General features: G+C 50.6%; 1 protein-coding gene across 1 annotated transcript in view; it reads right to left on the bottom strand.

Annotated features, from left to right (window-relative positions):
* Positions 1-3296: 3296 nt before the first annotated feature.
* The window catches only part of TAF1C (TATA-box binding protein associated factor, RNA polymerase I subunit C), a 31481-nt gene continuing 17195 nt past the window's right edge, over positions 3297-17582 (bottom strand). The window contains 1 exon segment of the mRNA XM_068421904.1: positions 3297-3437. Within this exon segment, the coding sequence (XP_068278005.1) occupies positions 3297-3437 (141 nt within the window).

Below are 17582 nucleotides of genomic sequence, written 5' to 3'. Positions count from 1 at the left end.
GTATCTATTTTTCTCGCTCCCCGCTCCTCGGCTTTTTTCGGAGCTGTCCGTACCGACGGCGATAAAGGAGCTGCCACCGGTACAGCCACCAGGGCCATGGGAGGTGTTGGTCCCGCAAACAGTGAGGGGGTAGTAGGCGCCTGTGGTCCTAAAGCCATAAAAGCTGTATGTGTGACTTCTCTCTCTGCTTTTATTCCTTTTAACGCTTCACTAACCAGCCTCCATGTAGCAGACAATTTAAAGGCTTCCTTATCACCACTTGACACCGCATTCCAGAGAGAGTCACCAATCTTCTCCCATAAAGGCACTTCAAAGACATCATTAAAGGTTGTAAAATGTCCTTTATCTTTTGCCCAGAACGGTAACTGCTTTAACGCAGCTTCGTCGTATTTAATTTCTCTCACAGAGAGTATATGTTGGAGGAGTTTCACCACTGCCACTTCTGTCTTGGTCAGGGTAGACCCCATGTAAACACACCCGAGCTGCATCCCATGTCGCCCAGTCCTCCTGCGCAGCCCACAGCAGCCACAAGATAACTCCCCATGTTTTTAATTCTTTGGCAGAACCCGCTGCCATAGCTCGCTCAGCAAGCTGCATCGAGCACTGCTCCCAGGTATTCAGCTGTAAACAATCAGCCGGTCCTGCCACTGCCCCCCCCTTTAACGAGACGGTCCACACACTGGGCTACGTCTTTCGATTTCACAGAAATCTTAAATTCCCCGCCCAGTAACGAAATCACCTTTATCAAGGCTTCCATGGTTCGCGAACCCACTCCGACCGCCTGCGGTCCGCCAGCCCAGCAATCACGTCGGGGTCACCATTTGTTGCCGCTTGTCTGCGGCAAGCTCCGTTCGGTTGCTGGCTGGCCTGAGGCTATCCGCACCCCAGGGCCATTGAGCACTGACACCAATGTGAGGATGCAACAAATGGCATTTATTTAACTGTGCAACAGCCTTATATAGTCGTCTTGTCCCATACGAACTCGCACGATACTTGCACATCCTGCTCCTTTCGCCACGCCTACCTTCCGTTACAGCCCGAGATTTTCCGGTCGCCGTACCCTAATCTACCTACAACTCAGCAATATCTATAGCCAGCTGGATGGCTTTTACTTCTGCAAACTGGCTCCACTCACTTACTCCCTCAGCTGCTTCTTCCACTTGTCACATAGGACTCCACACAGCAGCTTTCCACTTTCACTGCTTGCCTACAATACGACAAGATCCCTCAGTGAACAAGGCATGATGCTTCTCATTGTCTGATAGATTATTGTATGGTGGGGTCTCTTCAGCGTGCATGGCCTCCTCTTCTGGCACCATTCCAAAATCCTTGCTTTCAGGCCAGTCCATGATTACTTCCAGCAGTCCTGGGGGATTGAGGTTCCCTATTCAGGCCCGCTGAGTAATCAATGCAACCCACTTACTCCATGTAGCATCAGTTGCATGATGTGTAGAGGGGGTCTTCCCTTTAAGCATCCAGTTCAACACTGGCAATCGGGGTGCCAGGAGGAGCTGTGCCTCAGCACCAATTACTTCTGAGGCAGCTCAAACTCCTTCCTAGGCTGCCAGTATCTCTTTTTCTGTTGGAGTATAACAGTCCTCTGAACCTCTGTATCCCCGGCTCCAAAACCCCAGGGGTCACTGAATAGAGAGGGCTCACAATCTGAGTGTAATGGGGAACGTGCATCCTCCAGAAGCCTACTACACCTAGAAAAGCTTGTGTCTCCTTTTTGTTAGTTGGCGGAGACATCACTGTTATTTTGTTAATCACGTGTGATCGAGTTGTTACCTCTGGCTCGGCCTCCTGGGATGTCTGTGGTAGACCATCACAACCTGCTCTTTTTGTGCACTTCCATTTCTGTACAGGGGCAACTGATACCAGCACTGGTTGAGTCCCTAGGTTAGCTTCATCACCCATCACTGGGGGCTGATTAGCTGCAGCCCTTGTTGCCAAAGTCTGGGTAATCACAGCAAGTGCTGCCTGGAGTTGAGCAATCGCAGTACCCAGTGCAAAGATCTGAATAACCTCTGGGGTAGCCGGGGTGCCTGCTGTAAGGACTGGCAGGGTCTGAGTATCTGCGATGCCAATCATGGGTGCTGGGGCAGCTACAGTGTCTGTCACAGGGGCTGGAGCTGCTGTGGTGCCTGGTGCAGAGGCTGGGGCTGCTGCAGGGCACATTACAGTGGTTGCAGCAGCTGGGCTGTATCCACCCCTATACTGATGTTTTACTCTAAGCGAGAGCAAGAACTGAAAGACATTCAAAAGGCCTGACAGTATGAGCATAGTGGTTGAAACATCCCACAGGTATTCAAAATTCTTAAAAGCCATTGTAATCAGTCTCGAGGGAAAAACAAAGTACATGTCACCCACTCTCATTCCATAGAAATCAGAAATGGGCACAGTTACAAAAGGTGGTATAATATCAGAAACTAATGCCAAACAACATAGCAGAGAGATACCTTTAAGTCCACACTCTGAAGTAATAAACTACACAAAACTAGTAACAAACAGCAGCAGAGCCACACATTTGATTAGCCATCCCAAAAGCAACTGTAAAACCAAACACCAGAGAATTCCACCCAGTGACTATGCTACCAACACCAACATAATGAATGCTCATAACAAAAGCAGTCAAATCTGTGAAAACTTCAACCCTCTGAGACTCTTAGATCAAAAGTCTACAGTTCTCCCAGTTGAGTTATTTACATTGGGCACCAAATAAAGTGTCTTTGTTTAGCCTGCACCCAGGGGTAAATGATAAGCAATTGTTTTATCACCCAATGTCCCTTCCCCAGCTGAAAAAGGGAATTGGGAAAAGGAGGGAGACTTGTGTGTTAATATTTAAACAGATTTAATAAAATAAAGAAACCAATATCAGTGTTAATACAAAACACACAAAATTATACTTAGCCTACAGAGTGGCAGCAAGTCCCTCCAGGAATAGCAGTCTTTGAGAAGGAGGATAAAGAAGGAAGAAGAAAAAAAAACAGCAGAACAAAAAAAACCCCACCCCTCCCCCACAGCTTTCCCATTTATAGTGAACCTGACATTAATGTTATAGAACACACCTGTGGGCCAGCCTGGGTCAGCTGCCCTGGCTTTCACTGCTAATGGCCTTGATCACCATACCACAGCTGGCCACAAACTGAAACAAAATGTAACAGAAAAGTGATTCTATAAATTTTATCCCCACAAAACCAGGATACCCCCCTTGCTGCCTTTTTGGGGGGCACACGGCTTGGGAAGGGGGCTCAGCCTCACCTCGCCCTCGTAGCAGGGCCCTGTGCAGCAGGCAGTTAGGCATCTTCCACAGTGGTGCTGTCAGTAGGCTGCGAGAGGACCTGGCGGGCCAGCAGTCTGTGGTTGCCGTGCCAGTAGGCGAAGCCCTTGCTGCCCAGCTCCTGCCCTGGCACAGGGTCCAGGTGGTTTTTGGCTCTCTGGGGAAGGACAGTGGGGGCTGCGGGAAGGAGGCAGGAGCCCACCCTGCAGTGCCCCATGCCCGCTCCCAGCTTTTGATGATCCCATGGAGCTCTGGGCAGGGTTGGGAGATGGGGGTGAATCCACCCCCTCCTGCTGAGTGTCCCCAAGTCAGGGGCACTGCCCCATACCCAAGGCCATGCCAAACTCATATTTCCCCTGAGCTTTGCCCACCCAGAGCGCTGCCCCAGTGCAGGGTCCTGCCTGCACTGCTGTGCTGGCAGCACCCTCATCTCAGGTCTCCAGGTGGGCCCCTAGTGCCCTGGCAGCAGGGTGCACCACAGCTGGGTCCTGCACTGGGCCAAAGCTTTACATCATCCCCAACATATGCCCATCAACCTGAAACTGGGTGCTTGGAACAAGCCCTGGGAGCAGCCCCAGAGGCAAAAAGGAGTGACAGTCTTTCCAGCTGGCTCCCCGGGAAAGGTGGAGCAGGGGCACCTGCAGCTTGGGCAAGGCTGAGCCTCTCCTGCTTGCCAGGGGTCAGCTGGCCTCGTATGACCACCCAGACCCCCTGGGCACCTGGTGCCCTGCCTGCCCTTACGGCTGGGCAAACACTCTTACGGCATTCAAACCAACCAGGGGGTCCCTGGGCCATGACACGGCTTGGCCCCATGTCCCCCCCTAGACCAGCTCACCCAAGCAGGCATACCCACATCCCTGCGACAGGCTGCGACACCCAGCTCCCTCCGCCCAAAGCCTCGCCATCGCTCCCCACATGCCTGCCTGCGCCTTTCGCGCTATTGAATTTCATCCCCTTTCCATCCAGCCGGGCTCAAGGTCATCCAGGGAGCTCCAGCTCAGCCAAGGGCGGCTATTTAAAGAGAAGAGGCTGCCCAGGAGCAGGGGGCTTCATGGGATCGGCAGGTAGGATGTGAATGGGGCGGGTTTTGAGGGGCATTTCCCCTTACAGCCCCCCAGCTGGTGGTTACCTCCTCCTGCCAGTTGTGGATCAAGCAGATCCCCCAGGGCACCAATGGGCTGGACTGCTCTGCTGGCCTCTGTGGGAAGGTGGGAAGCACCAGCGCTGCGATGAGGGGCACCTTGCCAGGGCAAGTCCCTGGCTTTCCAGCGCAGGGTGGCAGCTCGACCCTGCAGGGCTCCTTCCCAGCTTCAGCGGGGGCACCACGCTGGGCACAAACAGCAGGACCTCAGCAGGCACCTTGGCCATGGCTGACACCTCCTAGGGTATCTTGTTCATGGCCACCAGCATCTCCTGGGGCATCTCAGTCATGGCTGCTAGTGTCTCCTTGTGGCATGGGAGCTTCTCTGTGAACCTCAGGCAGGAGGACATTGCTGTGGACCCTGACCATGCACGGTGGCCTCTCCCTGGAGCGCACAGTCCCCGAGGCAAGGTGGTGGGGCACACCCTTCAGCCCCCACTCACCTGTCGTAACCCCAGCCCACACCATCGTGGGCAGGGCACTGCGGTGTAACCCCCCACCCTGGGGCAGGGGACAAGGTGGTACTCTTCCTTTGTGGGGGGCATAAAGCAGCGCCTGCTGGCTCTCTGCTCCAGGAGGGGGTTTCCCCCTCCATGGCCCCCAGCCTCCTCCTCTGCCTCTCCCGTACCCCCTCCTGGGGATCTGCACCCCTCAGCACCCCCTGCCTGAGCTCTGCCTCCCCCAGCCTCCCCAGGCCCGACCCCCCATCTTCTAATGGCCCCCTGCCCCCTTAATGCCCCCCAAATGTCTCCCTCAAGGGTCACCCCAAGGCCCTGCACCCCTTAATGCCACCCCCGGGCCCTTCTCCCCTTTCCCTCCCCGGCCCGGCCCTACTCTCTGGGGGTCTCGGCCCCCGCTGTGCTCCCGGCTCCATGGTGCCTGCGCGGGGTGAAACTACTCCGTCCCCATGGAGACAGTAAACACCAACCGCGCCCACCCTCCTCACCCTGGGGCTGCAAGCTCATTGGTGGCACTGCGTGTGTGCGCCCCTCCCATTGGCAGGGAGCCTGAAGGGGAGGGGGTGGGGACAAGGGACAGGATTAGAACAGAGGGCAAAGAGGGTGGGGCCGGGGACAGATGGGCGTGGTGATGGGCGTGGCCGGGAGAATAGGCGTGGCCTGGAGAAGGAAGGGGTGAAGGAGCGTGGCTGGGCCTGGTGTGGGCCTAGGCCCAGGCTGGGCTCCAGGCCGGGTTGACCTGTTCAGTTCAGTTCAGTTCAGTTCAGACCTGTTGTGTTCAGTTCTGGGCCCCGCACTTCAAGAAAGATGTTGAGGTGTTGGAGCGAGTCCAGAGGAGGGCGACCAAGCTGGTGAAGGGTCTGGAGGGTCTGACCTACGAGGAACGGCTGAGGGAGCTGGGGTTGTTTAGCCTGGAGAAGAGGAGGCTCTGAGGTGACCTTATTGCAGTCTACAACTACCTGAAGGGAGGTTGTAGTGAAGTGGAAGTTGGCCTCTTCTCCTGGGCAACTAGCGATAGGACAAGAGGACACAGCCTCAAGCTTCTCCAGGGGAGGTTCAGGTTGGACATCAGGAAGAATTTCTTTACAGAAAGGGTTATTAGACATTGGAATGGGCTGCCCAGGGAGGTGGTGGAGTCACCATCTCTGGATGTGTTTAAGAAAAGACTGGACATGGCACTTAGTGCCGTGGTCTAGTTGACATGGTGGTGTCAGGGCAATGGTTGGACTCGATGATCCCTGAGGTCTCTTCCAACCTGGTTGATTCTGTGATTCTGTGATTCTGTGATTCTGTGACCTGGCAACATCCCTCTGTGTTCAGGACAAGTATTAGGGCCACCTCAACCTCCTTTACAACTCCCTACTCCACCTTTAGATCAGGGCGGGGGGGGAGGTTTGCGTCCATCTGGTAATGTGGGAGGTGAGGGAGAGGGTCAGCGTCCGCCCGCGTATACAGGGGAAGGGGGGGGAGGTGAGGGAGGAGTGAAATGGAAAGGGGTCATTCGAGATGTGTTATTAGAAGGAGTTATAATTCCACAAGCATATCCGGTGATTGTGGGTGCGGGTCCTGAGGGGAGAAATATTTGGCAACTGTTAGATTGGAAAATTGTAAAAGAAGCATTGCCACTACAGTTAGCGAAGGACAACACAGGTGAGGACTGCAGGAAAGTTGTTGCAGGGATGGCAAATCGTAACCCCACCTTAACTGAGCTAATGGATGCTTGTGAGAAAGTAGGAACCACCACATTTCACACTCCTGTGGATGGAATTACCATTTTTACGGATGGATCTGGGAACACAGGCAAGGCGGGCCTTGTCTGGTATTCTGATGGCAAGTGGGAATCTATGGTAGTACAACAAAAGAGTTCACCTCAGGTGGTAGAATTACGAGCTGTATTAAAAATATTTCAGAATTTTCCCATTCCCTTTAATTTGATTACTGATTCAGCATACGTAGCTGGCATTATAAAGCAATTGGATAGATCTGTTATAGAGCATATATGTAATCAGTGTGTTTTTGAATTGCTGCGAGCTCTGTGGCAAGAAATTCAAATCCGAACTGCATTGTTTTATGTTTCACATGTAAGAAATCATACTAATTTGCCTGGGTTTATTGCAGAAGGCAATGCTCGAGTGGACTCTTTGGTTTTTCATCCTAAAACAACCATTTGTACCAGAGTGGAAGCAATAGCACAATTGCTTGTCAAAGTGCATAAAAGGATTACAGACATTACCGGACTAGACTCAGATGCTATCTATTTACCTATCAGAAAGGAATATCTACAGTGGTTAACAAATCAGTCAACTCTTTTTCAAATGGCCTTACAGGACTTTACTGGACAATTGTTAACACATTTGCCAAAAGATAAAAAGCTACAGTTTATTTGAAAACAGGATTGGGAAGAAAAACCTATCAGATCAGAGATACCTGTGACTGGACTAACTGTTTTTACTGATGCAGGAAAGCAATCACATTCAGCAGTTATTACCTGGCAAGAGGATGGACAATGGAAACATTGTAAATTCTCAGGACAAACTAAGAACTCATTGCAGACACTTGAATTTTTTGCGATATACCAGGTCTTTGTAAAATGAAAGGATTTACCTGTCAATATTGTAACAGACTCTCTTTATGCAGCAGGCATTGTAAATCGAATTGAAAGAGTTTTATACGACCAGTGAAGAATAGGCGACTTTACACCATTTTGCTACAGTTGCATCAAGCAATAAACCTCAGAGAGGTACCTTATTTTGTCACTCACATTCGTAGTCATCAATTTGATCAAGGTTTGAGCATTGGAAATAATAAAGCAGACACACTTGTGTCCTATACGCAAATATCACCAAATTTATTTGAAAAAGTACACCTATCCCATCAATTCTTTCATCAATCAGCGAAAATGCTAGCGAAACAATTTCACCTCACCATGGCACAAGCACGTGAATTAGTGCTTGTCCTAGTTGTCAGAAAATTGGCATGGGAATTGGAATAGGGGTAAATCCTCGAGGGTTGAGTGCATTGCAACTGTGGCAAATGGATGTTACTCACATTGCAGAATTTGGAAGGCTCAAATATGTTCATGTATCTGTTGATACATTTTCACATGTAATATGGACAGCAACACAAACTGGGGAAACAGGTCGTCATGTCAAATGACATTTACTTGCTTGCTTTGCAAGTCTTGGGGTTCCACAACAACTTAAGACTGATAATGGACCAGCATACTGTTCATAGATTTTTCGTCAATTTTGTCAACTATGGAGTATTACACATGTCACCGGGATTCCTCATTCGCCTACGGGTCAGGCGATTGTGGAACGTGCTCATAGTACATTGAAACAGCTTCTGCAAAACCAAAAAGGGGGAGAGGTGACTGAACCTTCTGAGAGACTTGCAAAAGCTGTTTATGTACTTAACCATTTAACTTTAGCAGGAGATAAGGAGCGACCCCCAATTGTAATACATTGGGAGGCAGTTTGACAGGGAGCAAGCCATGTGAAAAACAAAGGCAAAGTGTGGTATAGGGAACCAGGTACTAACGAATGGTTGGGACCAGGGGAACTATTACTAATGGGTCGAGGTTTATGCTTCTGTCTCTACAGGCGCAGGAGTACGGTAGATTGTCTCTAAAAGGATGGTTAGCCACATTGTTAGAGGGAATAGTTTATATAGTTGTGATTATAGTTATCATAGGGATCTGCGTGGGTTGTGTTGAGGCAATCATTGAGAATAGTATATGGAAGTAGTGAGATAATAAATCTAACTACTTCCAAAGGGGGAAATTGATACCGGATGGTTTAGCAACGGTTTAGCAAGAGTAGGCCTCAGAGTAGGCTCTAAAAGGCCTGATCTGTGTTACCTTTAAACAGAATCAGCTTTCCTGTCAGTAATTTTCCTTTCAGCTAGAATAATAGAGAATAACAGTATGTTCTGAAGTAAACTGCATGTTTTGTAGATAGAGTCTGCTTATGGGAATGTTTATAATAGGCATCATCCTACTTGTGTTACCCTGTTTGTTTGCATGTTTGCAGAAAACTGTGCAACGAATGGTCAATACAGCCTTTTTGGCACAACAACAGAGAGCAGGATTTATGGGTAATCAAGGCTGGGATTCTCTGACTGGGCTTTGCGAGACACAGGGAACCGGGTTTGAGTAAGAAACAAAACCAAAAAGGACGAGATAGGACATAGCTCGTTCAAAAACAAAAAGGGGGAATTGTGGGGTTCCCACAGGACAATGGTGGGAATGAGCTACTGAACGAGCTATGTCCAGGCATGTCCAGGGGGTGGTAATGGGGTGGTGATGAACTAGCCAATCATAATACAGAACAAGGGCCTTGGCTATGAGACCAACAAGATATGGGGGAAGTTGAAAAATAAGAAAGAATGCTGCACCTGCAAGATATAGCTTTTTAGCATAAGCCAATCAGAACTAATATAGAGGCGCGTGGACACTTACAGTATGATGATTGTGGCCACCCCGCATCGGAAACAAACAGCACGCTCCATTCAGCTACATTGGAATCTTGCAATCGCTTGGCTAGGCCTACCTGTCGAGATCAAAACTGATAATGGCCCCTGTTTTATTGCTCATACCACACGTCAGTGGTGTCAGCGGTGGGGTATCACGCTCAAACACGGCATTCCGTATAATTCTACCGGGCAGGCCGTTGTAGAGCGCGCTAATCAGACGCTAAAACACAGAATGAAGATTCTTGGGGAGGGGGAAGGATTCCCAGACGTAATTCCTGTCAACTACCAATCTCACATTTTACATCGCGCTCTTTATTCTTTAAATCATTTTGCCCGGGGAGACCAAGAGCGTGCCCCAATTGAGTGACATTGGGGTCCAGAGGTGCCAGAAGTGGGCCCCCCAGTCAAGGTTCGGTTCCCTGGGACAGCGGAGTGGGAAACAGGTTGGGAGCTGCTACATCACGGGAGGGGGTATGCCGCCATCAAACGGGATGATGTGATACAGTGGGTCCCTACACGCTGTTTGCGCCCTGATTTAAAACAAAATCCTAACCCGAAGTAATATGTACGCTGTCCGAGCTTTATGTTTTGCAGGAGTACCTGTGGGGGAAGCCGAAACAGCACCAGCCTCGACCTTCAGACGTGAGGAGTCATGACAGTACAGAGAGTCTGGTAAAGCGGCGGGGCGCCAAGAAAGATGAGGAACGGTGACCGTTGCCGAGTGAAACAAAAGCTTTGAACAATGCGCTCATGATTAGCTTGCTTTTGCTTTGCATCTCAGGAGTTGCAGGGGAATCTTACTGGAGAACCTGGGCTCGGGATGTTGTATCCGCCAGCTACGCTTACGCTTTGACGCAAGGCTCCAGAATCAGCGATACGCTTTACTTCGCATGACTTGAAGCATGGGGAGGGGGAAATGTAGGTAGATTAGGGTACGGCGACCGGAAAATCTCGGGCTGTAACGGAAGGTAGGCGTGGCGAAAGGAGCAGGATGTGCAAGTATCGTGCGAGTTCGTACGGGACAAGACGACTATATAAGGCTGTTGCGCAGTTAAATAAACGCCATTTGTTGCATCCTCACATTGGTGTCAGTGCTCAATGGCCCTGGGGTGCAGATAGCCTCAGGCCAGCCAGCAACCGAACGGAGCTTGCCGCAGACAAGCGGCAACAACCTCTCTCTAGCTGACACATTCTCTGCCACCCCCCCCAGCCACCCAGCTCTTTTAGGAACTTGCATCATTTGTGATTCATAGTTTTGCCCCTCTTCCGGGTCCTCACACCCCTGGGGATCCCTAGCCAAGAGGGGGCCCCAGCCTGTGATGAGGCTCGGGCAGGTTCCTGCTGTCGGAGCTGGGAAGCAGCAGCATCCAACATTTTTAAGGTTCATTTGCACCCCAAAAACATTCCCCATGCTAAAATGGGGGGGGGACTGGGTTCTGCCAGCCCCATGCTGCTCCCAGGGGCCCCCGCTGCCAGCCCATTGAGCTGGAGACCGAACAGAGCTGCCATTCACCCTGGCGGGCTGCAGTGCCCTGCGCGGCTGGTGGGGGCCCAGGCAGCCCTGCTGGCAGTGCCAGGTGGACCGTGTGCCGTGCCAGCCCTAGCCCCCATTGCTAAATATAGCCACAGCACCTGGCTGTGGCCAAGTGTGCAGCAGGAGCAAGAGGTGTGGGGCAGGGAGCGCACAGGCACCTGCGCGCTGGCAGCAAGTGAGCAGCCTGTTGTGCCCATGTGTGGCCTGCTGCTCACGGCGAGCATGCAGCTGTGCATGAGCCCCACTGTGTGTGCACCCCTCTTGGGGTGGACACAGCCATGTGTGGATGTGTGTCTGCGGTCAATGTGTGTACACACGTGTGTGTGAGTGCTGCTGCGTGTGTACAGTGCTGCCCATGTTCTGCATGCACAGGGGGTCTGCTGTGTGCAACACAATGTGTTTTGCACAGTGGTGCATGCACAAGGGGTCTGGGGTATGTGACGCAATGCAGGTGCAGGGGTCTGGTGTGTACAACACAACGTTTTGCACAGTTGTGCATGCGCAGGGGGTCTGGGGTGTGCAGTACAGTAAGTTTTGCACAGCGGTGCACATGCAGGCAGTGTGGTGAGTGTGGTGGTACAGGGGTATGCGTATGTGCAGGGGGCAGCATGCCCACCATGCAGACTCTCCCGCAGTGTGTTAGCTCAGGGCTATGAACCACCTGGGAGTTCCCAATGAGGGACCTCTGGGGGTGAGGAGGAGTAAATGTGCAGTTAGTGCTTTTAGTTAAATTTAATGCCATTAGTTCACTTTTGCAAGGCAAAGAAGCATCAGTGCTTGGCACGGGGCTCAGGCAGCAACATGGGGGTGCTTGGGGGGCACTCAGGGGCAGGGTCGGGGGGCACGCAGGGGTGCTGGGGCTGGGTTGTGGCAGCGGGGCTGGACAGGCAGCCCAGTGCATGGGGTGCTGCTGGCACCCTGGGATGTGCCCCAGCTCAGGGACATGGCCTGGTTGTGGCACACACAGTGGCCTCGCGGCACCAGCCTGCTCCCTCCTTGCCTGGCACCCGGCACCAGGATGGGCCTTTTGCCCTGTGGAACGTGGGCACCTCCCAAAAAAACTCTTGCTCCAAGTGGGGGGGCTCCAAAGCATCTCCAGCGTGGGCAGGTTGGGACATGGGGAGCCCAGACCCTCCCTCTGAGAAGAGGGGCACCAAGTCCCACCCGTGTTGCCACCCTGAGTCCTGCTGGGGTGTCCCTGCTGCTGTGACATCCGAGGCCACCACTGTCCCAGGCCAGCCACCCCCATACCCCGGAGGGCCACCCTGACACAGAGCCACTGAAGTCACCACCAAGGAGATGCTTTGTTGGAGGGGCTCAGCCAGGGGGCCAACCCAGCTGCTGCCCCCCCCAGCACATGGAGGTGCAGGTGATGGACTGAGTGCTGTGCTTCTCATCATTGATCACTGCTGGGAGAGGGACAGAGGTCAGGCCAGCCCCACACCAGGCCACCCCCTATGGCCTTGCTCCCCCGGGGACCACCAGTGAGGATCCTGCCCCATAGCATGGCAGGGTAGTGGAGGGGACACCAACTCACCGAGGCAGTAGCTGTTGGCCAGCCCCTGCGCCATGTGCACCACCACCAACCAGCAAGTGCCCCAGAAGCTGGGGGAGGGAGCGGGAGGGTCAGCACCATGCATGTCATAGAATCATAGAATAATTTTGGTTGGAAAGGACCTTTAAGATCATCAAGTCCAACCGTTAACCCAGCACTGACAAGTCCACCACTAAACCATGTCCCTAAGCACCACATCTACATGGCTTTTAAATACCTCCAGGGATGGTGACTCAACCACCTCCCTGGGCAGCCTGTTCCAATGCCTGATAACCCTTTTGGTGAAGAAATTTTTCCTGATATCCAATCTAAACCTCCCCTGGCACAACTTGAGGCCATTTCCTCTTGTCCTACCACTTGTTACTTGGGAGAAGAGACTGACACCTGCTTTCCTACAGCCTCCTTTCAGGCAGTTGTAGAGAGCGACAAGGTCTCCCCTCAGCCTCCTTTTCTCCAGACTAAACAACCTCAGTTCCTTCAGCCGCTTCTCATAAGACACATGCTCTAGACCCTTCACCAGCTTCATTGCCCTTCTTTGGACTCTCTCCAGCACCTCAATGTCTTTCTTGGAGTGAGAGGCCCAAAAGTGAACACAGTATTCAAGGTGCAGCCTCACCAGTGCCAAGTACAGAGGGATGATCACTTCCCTAGTCCTGCTGGCCACACTATTTCTGATACAAGCCAGGATGCTGTTGGCCTTCTTGGCCACCTGGGCACACTGCTGGCTCATATTCAGCTGGCTGTCAATCAACACCCCCAGGTCCTTTTCTGCCAGGCAGCTTTCCTGCCACTCTTCCCCAAGCCTGTAGCAGTGCATGGGGTTGTTGTGCCCCAAGTGAAGGACCCAACACTTAGCCTTGTTGAACCTCATACAGTTGGCCTCGGCCCATCGATCCAGACTGTCCAGATCCCTCTGCAGAGCCTTCCTACCCTCAAGCAGATCAACACTCCCACCCAACTTGGTGTCATCTGTGAACTTACTGAGGGTGCACTCGATCCCCTCGTCCAGATCATTGATAAAGATATTAACGAGAACTGGCCCAATGTCACAACTGGGTCAGGGATGTGGCAGAATAATATGGACGCCTCGCTCCACTGACTCGGAGTCAGGCAATTAATCCACTTAGTAACTTTACCATGACTAGATACCCCGCTTCACTGATTCCATGCCAGGCGATTAATTCATTTAGGCAGCTTTATTATCACAATTGTCATTGTCCTCAAGCAAAACAACCTTAAACAGTCTCACGAGCTCAACACACAATAACATAAATAATAAAAAACAAAGCTCTAGCAGGGAAAGGGACCGTGCAACCTGTCCAGTAGTCTGATGCAGCTGTTGATACAGCAGAAGCGAGGTTGGGCGTAACGGGGTCTCAGACCAGCTGAGAGGGAGCTCCAAAGAGTGGTTCCCTCGGTCAGATTTTATACCCTTGAGTTACATAACTTCTCATATGTGATGTGGTGATAATCCCTTAGACTTTTCAAATGCCCACCAAGGTCTGGGTGGTAAAACAGGGTTGGTCCTTACAGATAAACGGGTAGTGAAAGGGGAAGGAAAAGTCCTTGTGGTTCAGCAAAAACACACACACTGCTATATTCATGGTAAAGTCCGAGGAGGAGAGACAAGAAACACTACCACTCGCTTGCAACTACACTGTTGTATTTGTGTAATGTAGTTACAAGTAGGCAGCAGCGGCTCGACCTCATCAGATCACTTCTTTTTCTGGTATCCATTTTAAATGCAACAGGCTCTTGACATGAGTTTAGGCCACAACTTCTGGTTACTTGTGGTCTGCACAGTAAGGGTGGTTGTGCTAGGCAGGGAGAGGCTACCTGGCCTACGCCTGGTCCCACTTTCCACCTGCACAATTACGGCATTCCCTGTCTTCAGCAGGCCTTTAGCATAAGTACAGACCATGGCTTTGGGGTCTGGGCCTCACACACAATACTGAGCCCTGGGGAACACCACTTGTGACCGGCTGACAAACGGATTTAACTCCATTCACCACAACTCTTTGGGCTCAGCCATCCAGCCAGTTCTTTACCCAGTGAAGCGTACGCCCATCCAAGCCATGAGCAGCCAGTTTCTCCAGGAAACTGCTGTGGAAAACGGTGTCAAAGGCTTTACTAAAGTCTAGGTAGACAACATCCACAGCCTTTCCCTCATCCACTAAGCAGGTCATCTTATCATAGAAGGAGATCAGGTTAGTCAAGCAGGACCTGCCTTTCATAAACCCATGCTGACTGGGCCTGATTGCCTGGTTGTCCGGTGCGGCGGGCGGCAAGGAAGGCACAGACTCTGAGATCGAGGATGCAAGGTCCTCAAGCCGAAAGGCCTAAGGCTTTTTATTGTTATGCTACTACTCTATTTAACTGCTACAATGCAGGAGCCAGACTAGGCAGTTCAAGATAACATCAACATTCACACACTAAGCACTCATCACCCATTCTGGGAAGAGCCAGTGTTCTGGACTCAAAACATCAACAACCATTCCTTGTTTTCAGCTCTGTGTTCAGAACTGACCTTCCACACATGTTTACTTCTTTCATGCCTCAAAAAGCCCTGTGAACTGGTCTCGGCTCCTTTATCTTAGAAGCAAGCAAAAACTATTCTCAGTGCAGTGTTCCCAAGCAAATCTTATGCTCCCCAAGTAAAGCACAGCTGTTTGCAGGCTGAGGGTCTTCCACATTTCCCCCTTTTTTGTTTATTTGATGACAAGGGTGGTCATGATGTGGGCTTCGGCTTTTCAGAGTCCTCTGATTGCAGACCAGGTCTCTGAAGCAGCACTTGGGGCAAAGGCACACAAGCAGGGACGCAGGCACCGCGGAGTTCAGTTCCTGCTAGAGAGAAAGTGAAAGAGATTCCGGGCCTGCTGCCTTCGCCTGTATATTAGGGATTTCTGCCAGGCGGCATTTTTCCACTGTGCTTTGATCTTTCTCACAGCAGGGCAGGAATCTCAGGCATAAACAATTAGGTGCCCTTGAGTCTTATCACAGGCCTATGTTATCTGAATGAAGATGCTCTACTTGTCCAGCACACAAGACTAAATAACAGTTAGTAGTATGATATATGTGTTTTTTGACACCCCAGGTGCAAGTCACTTGAGCGTGTTTACAATCCTCCTCGCCCATCTTCCGTTATATTCCCACATTCTACCCCCTCGCTCAAGAGACTGCTTCTCCTGGGGAGTGCAAAGCTGGACGTGCACATTTGGCTTGCGGGGTGTAGAGCAGAGCAATATACAGAGACATGCAATAAATACATATAGAAAAAGGAATAAACATAGATATCTATACAATAATGCTGTAGCATCACTAATTACAAAGAAGGGCCAAAGATAAACAAGACTGTGAACAACATCCCTGTAGTGTCCAAATTTACTTGATTCACACGCTCTAGAAGAGATAACTGCTGTGAGAATCAAAACAGTATCTTCTCCTCAGAGCCACCTGCATGTGTCAACAGAAAGGCCTTAACCACACTTGCGTGGAAGCGAAGTCACACAGCGGACAGTACAACTATGGGGGGACCACGACCACCAGAGACCACCCAAGACCTCTCGCAGCATGCTACTTGCGTGCTCATCCAGTCATTTCAGCATTCCCCAAGTAATGCCCGGTATCGGGTTGACTGTTCTACGTCACTTGCGTGGTCCCTGTGCTTTCAGCGTCTGCATTTCTGATACCGGGTTCTGGTTGTGGTTTCTCCAGCTCATGGTATGGCTTCACGCATCTCGCAGGTAGCCAACGAGGACCTGTTGGGAGTAAAACACAAGCATATCCCCTCCCCCATGTCAACAATTCTACTGGTCCACGCCAATCAGTCGGGCCTGGCAGATCTTTATACCAAACCTTAGGATTTTGTGTAAAGGGAACTTTACCCTGAAAATGTCGTTCCACTGCCGTGGTATCTAATTGAGAAGATGACCGATTTAGAAAATTTAAAGTGAACACAGCCATATCTAATTGTTCTTGAGGAGCTGTGGCTACACTCCCCCTTTTTTGTTTTTGCAACATGTGTTTCAAGTTTTGATGTGTCCGTTCAATTATGGCTTGTCCGGTGGGGGTGTGCGGGATACCTGTAACGTGAGACACACCCCACTGTTGTAGGAATAAGGCCGCTGCTTGAGATACATAGGCAGGTCCATTGTCTGTTTTTATTTGTTTAGGGAGGCCCATAAGTGCAAAGCACCTTGTCCAATGTTTCTTAACATCCTGAGTCCGTTCCCCTGTAGCTGCAGAAGCAACAACATAACCAGAAAAGGTATCCACAGTAACATGAACATACTTTTGCCTGCCAAAAGGTGGATAATGTGTAACATCTGTTTGCCAAATTTCATTAGCCTTCAGTCCCCTGACATTTACACCATCATGATAAGTTGCAGTATTATATAGTTGACAATCGTTACATGCCCGAATAATATCACGAGCCTGTGTTTTTGTGAGAGCAAATTCTTTCTGTAAACTGCGAGCATTTTGATGGAAAAAGGAGTGAGATAATTGTGCATGTTGAAATCGTTGAGTAAGGGAGGATGATGTTATGGGCAAAACAGTGTACTTATCAGCTACTGCATTCCCTTCTACCAGAGGTCCTGGCAAGCGAGTGTGAGACCTAATATGAACAATAAAGCAAGGATGCTGTCGTTGCTGAAGCAGAGTTGCAATAGCAAGGAAAAGTTTATACAGCTCTTTATTGCTAATTTCTTTGATAAATGCAGCTTCTAAGCGGTTAATAGCGCCAACAGCATATAGTGAATCTGATACAAAATTAATAGGTTCGCTTGCAAACAATGTCAGAGCTAAATGTATTGCAGACAATTCAACAATCTGAGTGGATGCTTCCACAGTAACTGATGTGTGTTGCCATTGTGCCTTTTCTTTCCAGGCCACTACGGCCGCCTTTGTTTTACCTGAGCCGTCTGTAAAAACCGTTTTTGCATTTGGTATAGGGTGAGGCACCATCACTCTCTGTGGCTGTAAACAGAGGGAAGGTAAGGCTTGCAAGATTTTATTCCGTGGCAAAGTAAAATGGATATCATTCAAATAATCAGCCAGAGCAGCCTGAAATTCAAGGCTGTCCCTCATCAGAGTAATGTGCGTTTCCTTATGAAAGGGTAGGTAAATAATGTCAGGGTCTC

Source organism: Nyctibius grandis, chromosome W (assembly GCF_013368605.1).
Source record: "Nyctibius grandis isolate bNycGra1 chromosome W, bNycGra1.pri, whole genome shotgun sequence".
Lineage (NCBI taxonomy): Eukaryota > Metazoa > Chordata > Aves > Nyctibiiformes > Nyctibiidae > Nyctibius > Nyctibius grandis.
This window is presented reverse-complemented; position numbering and strand designations above follow the sequence as displayed.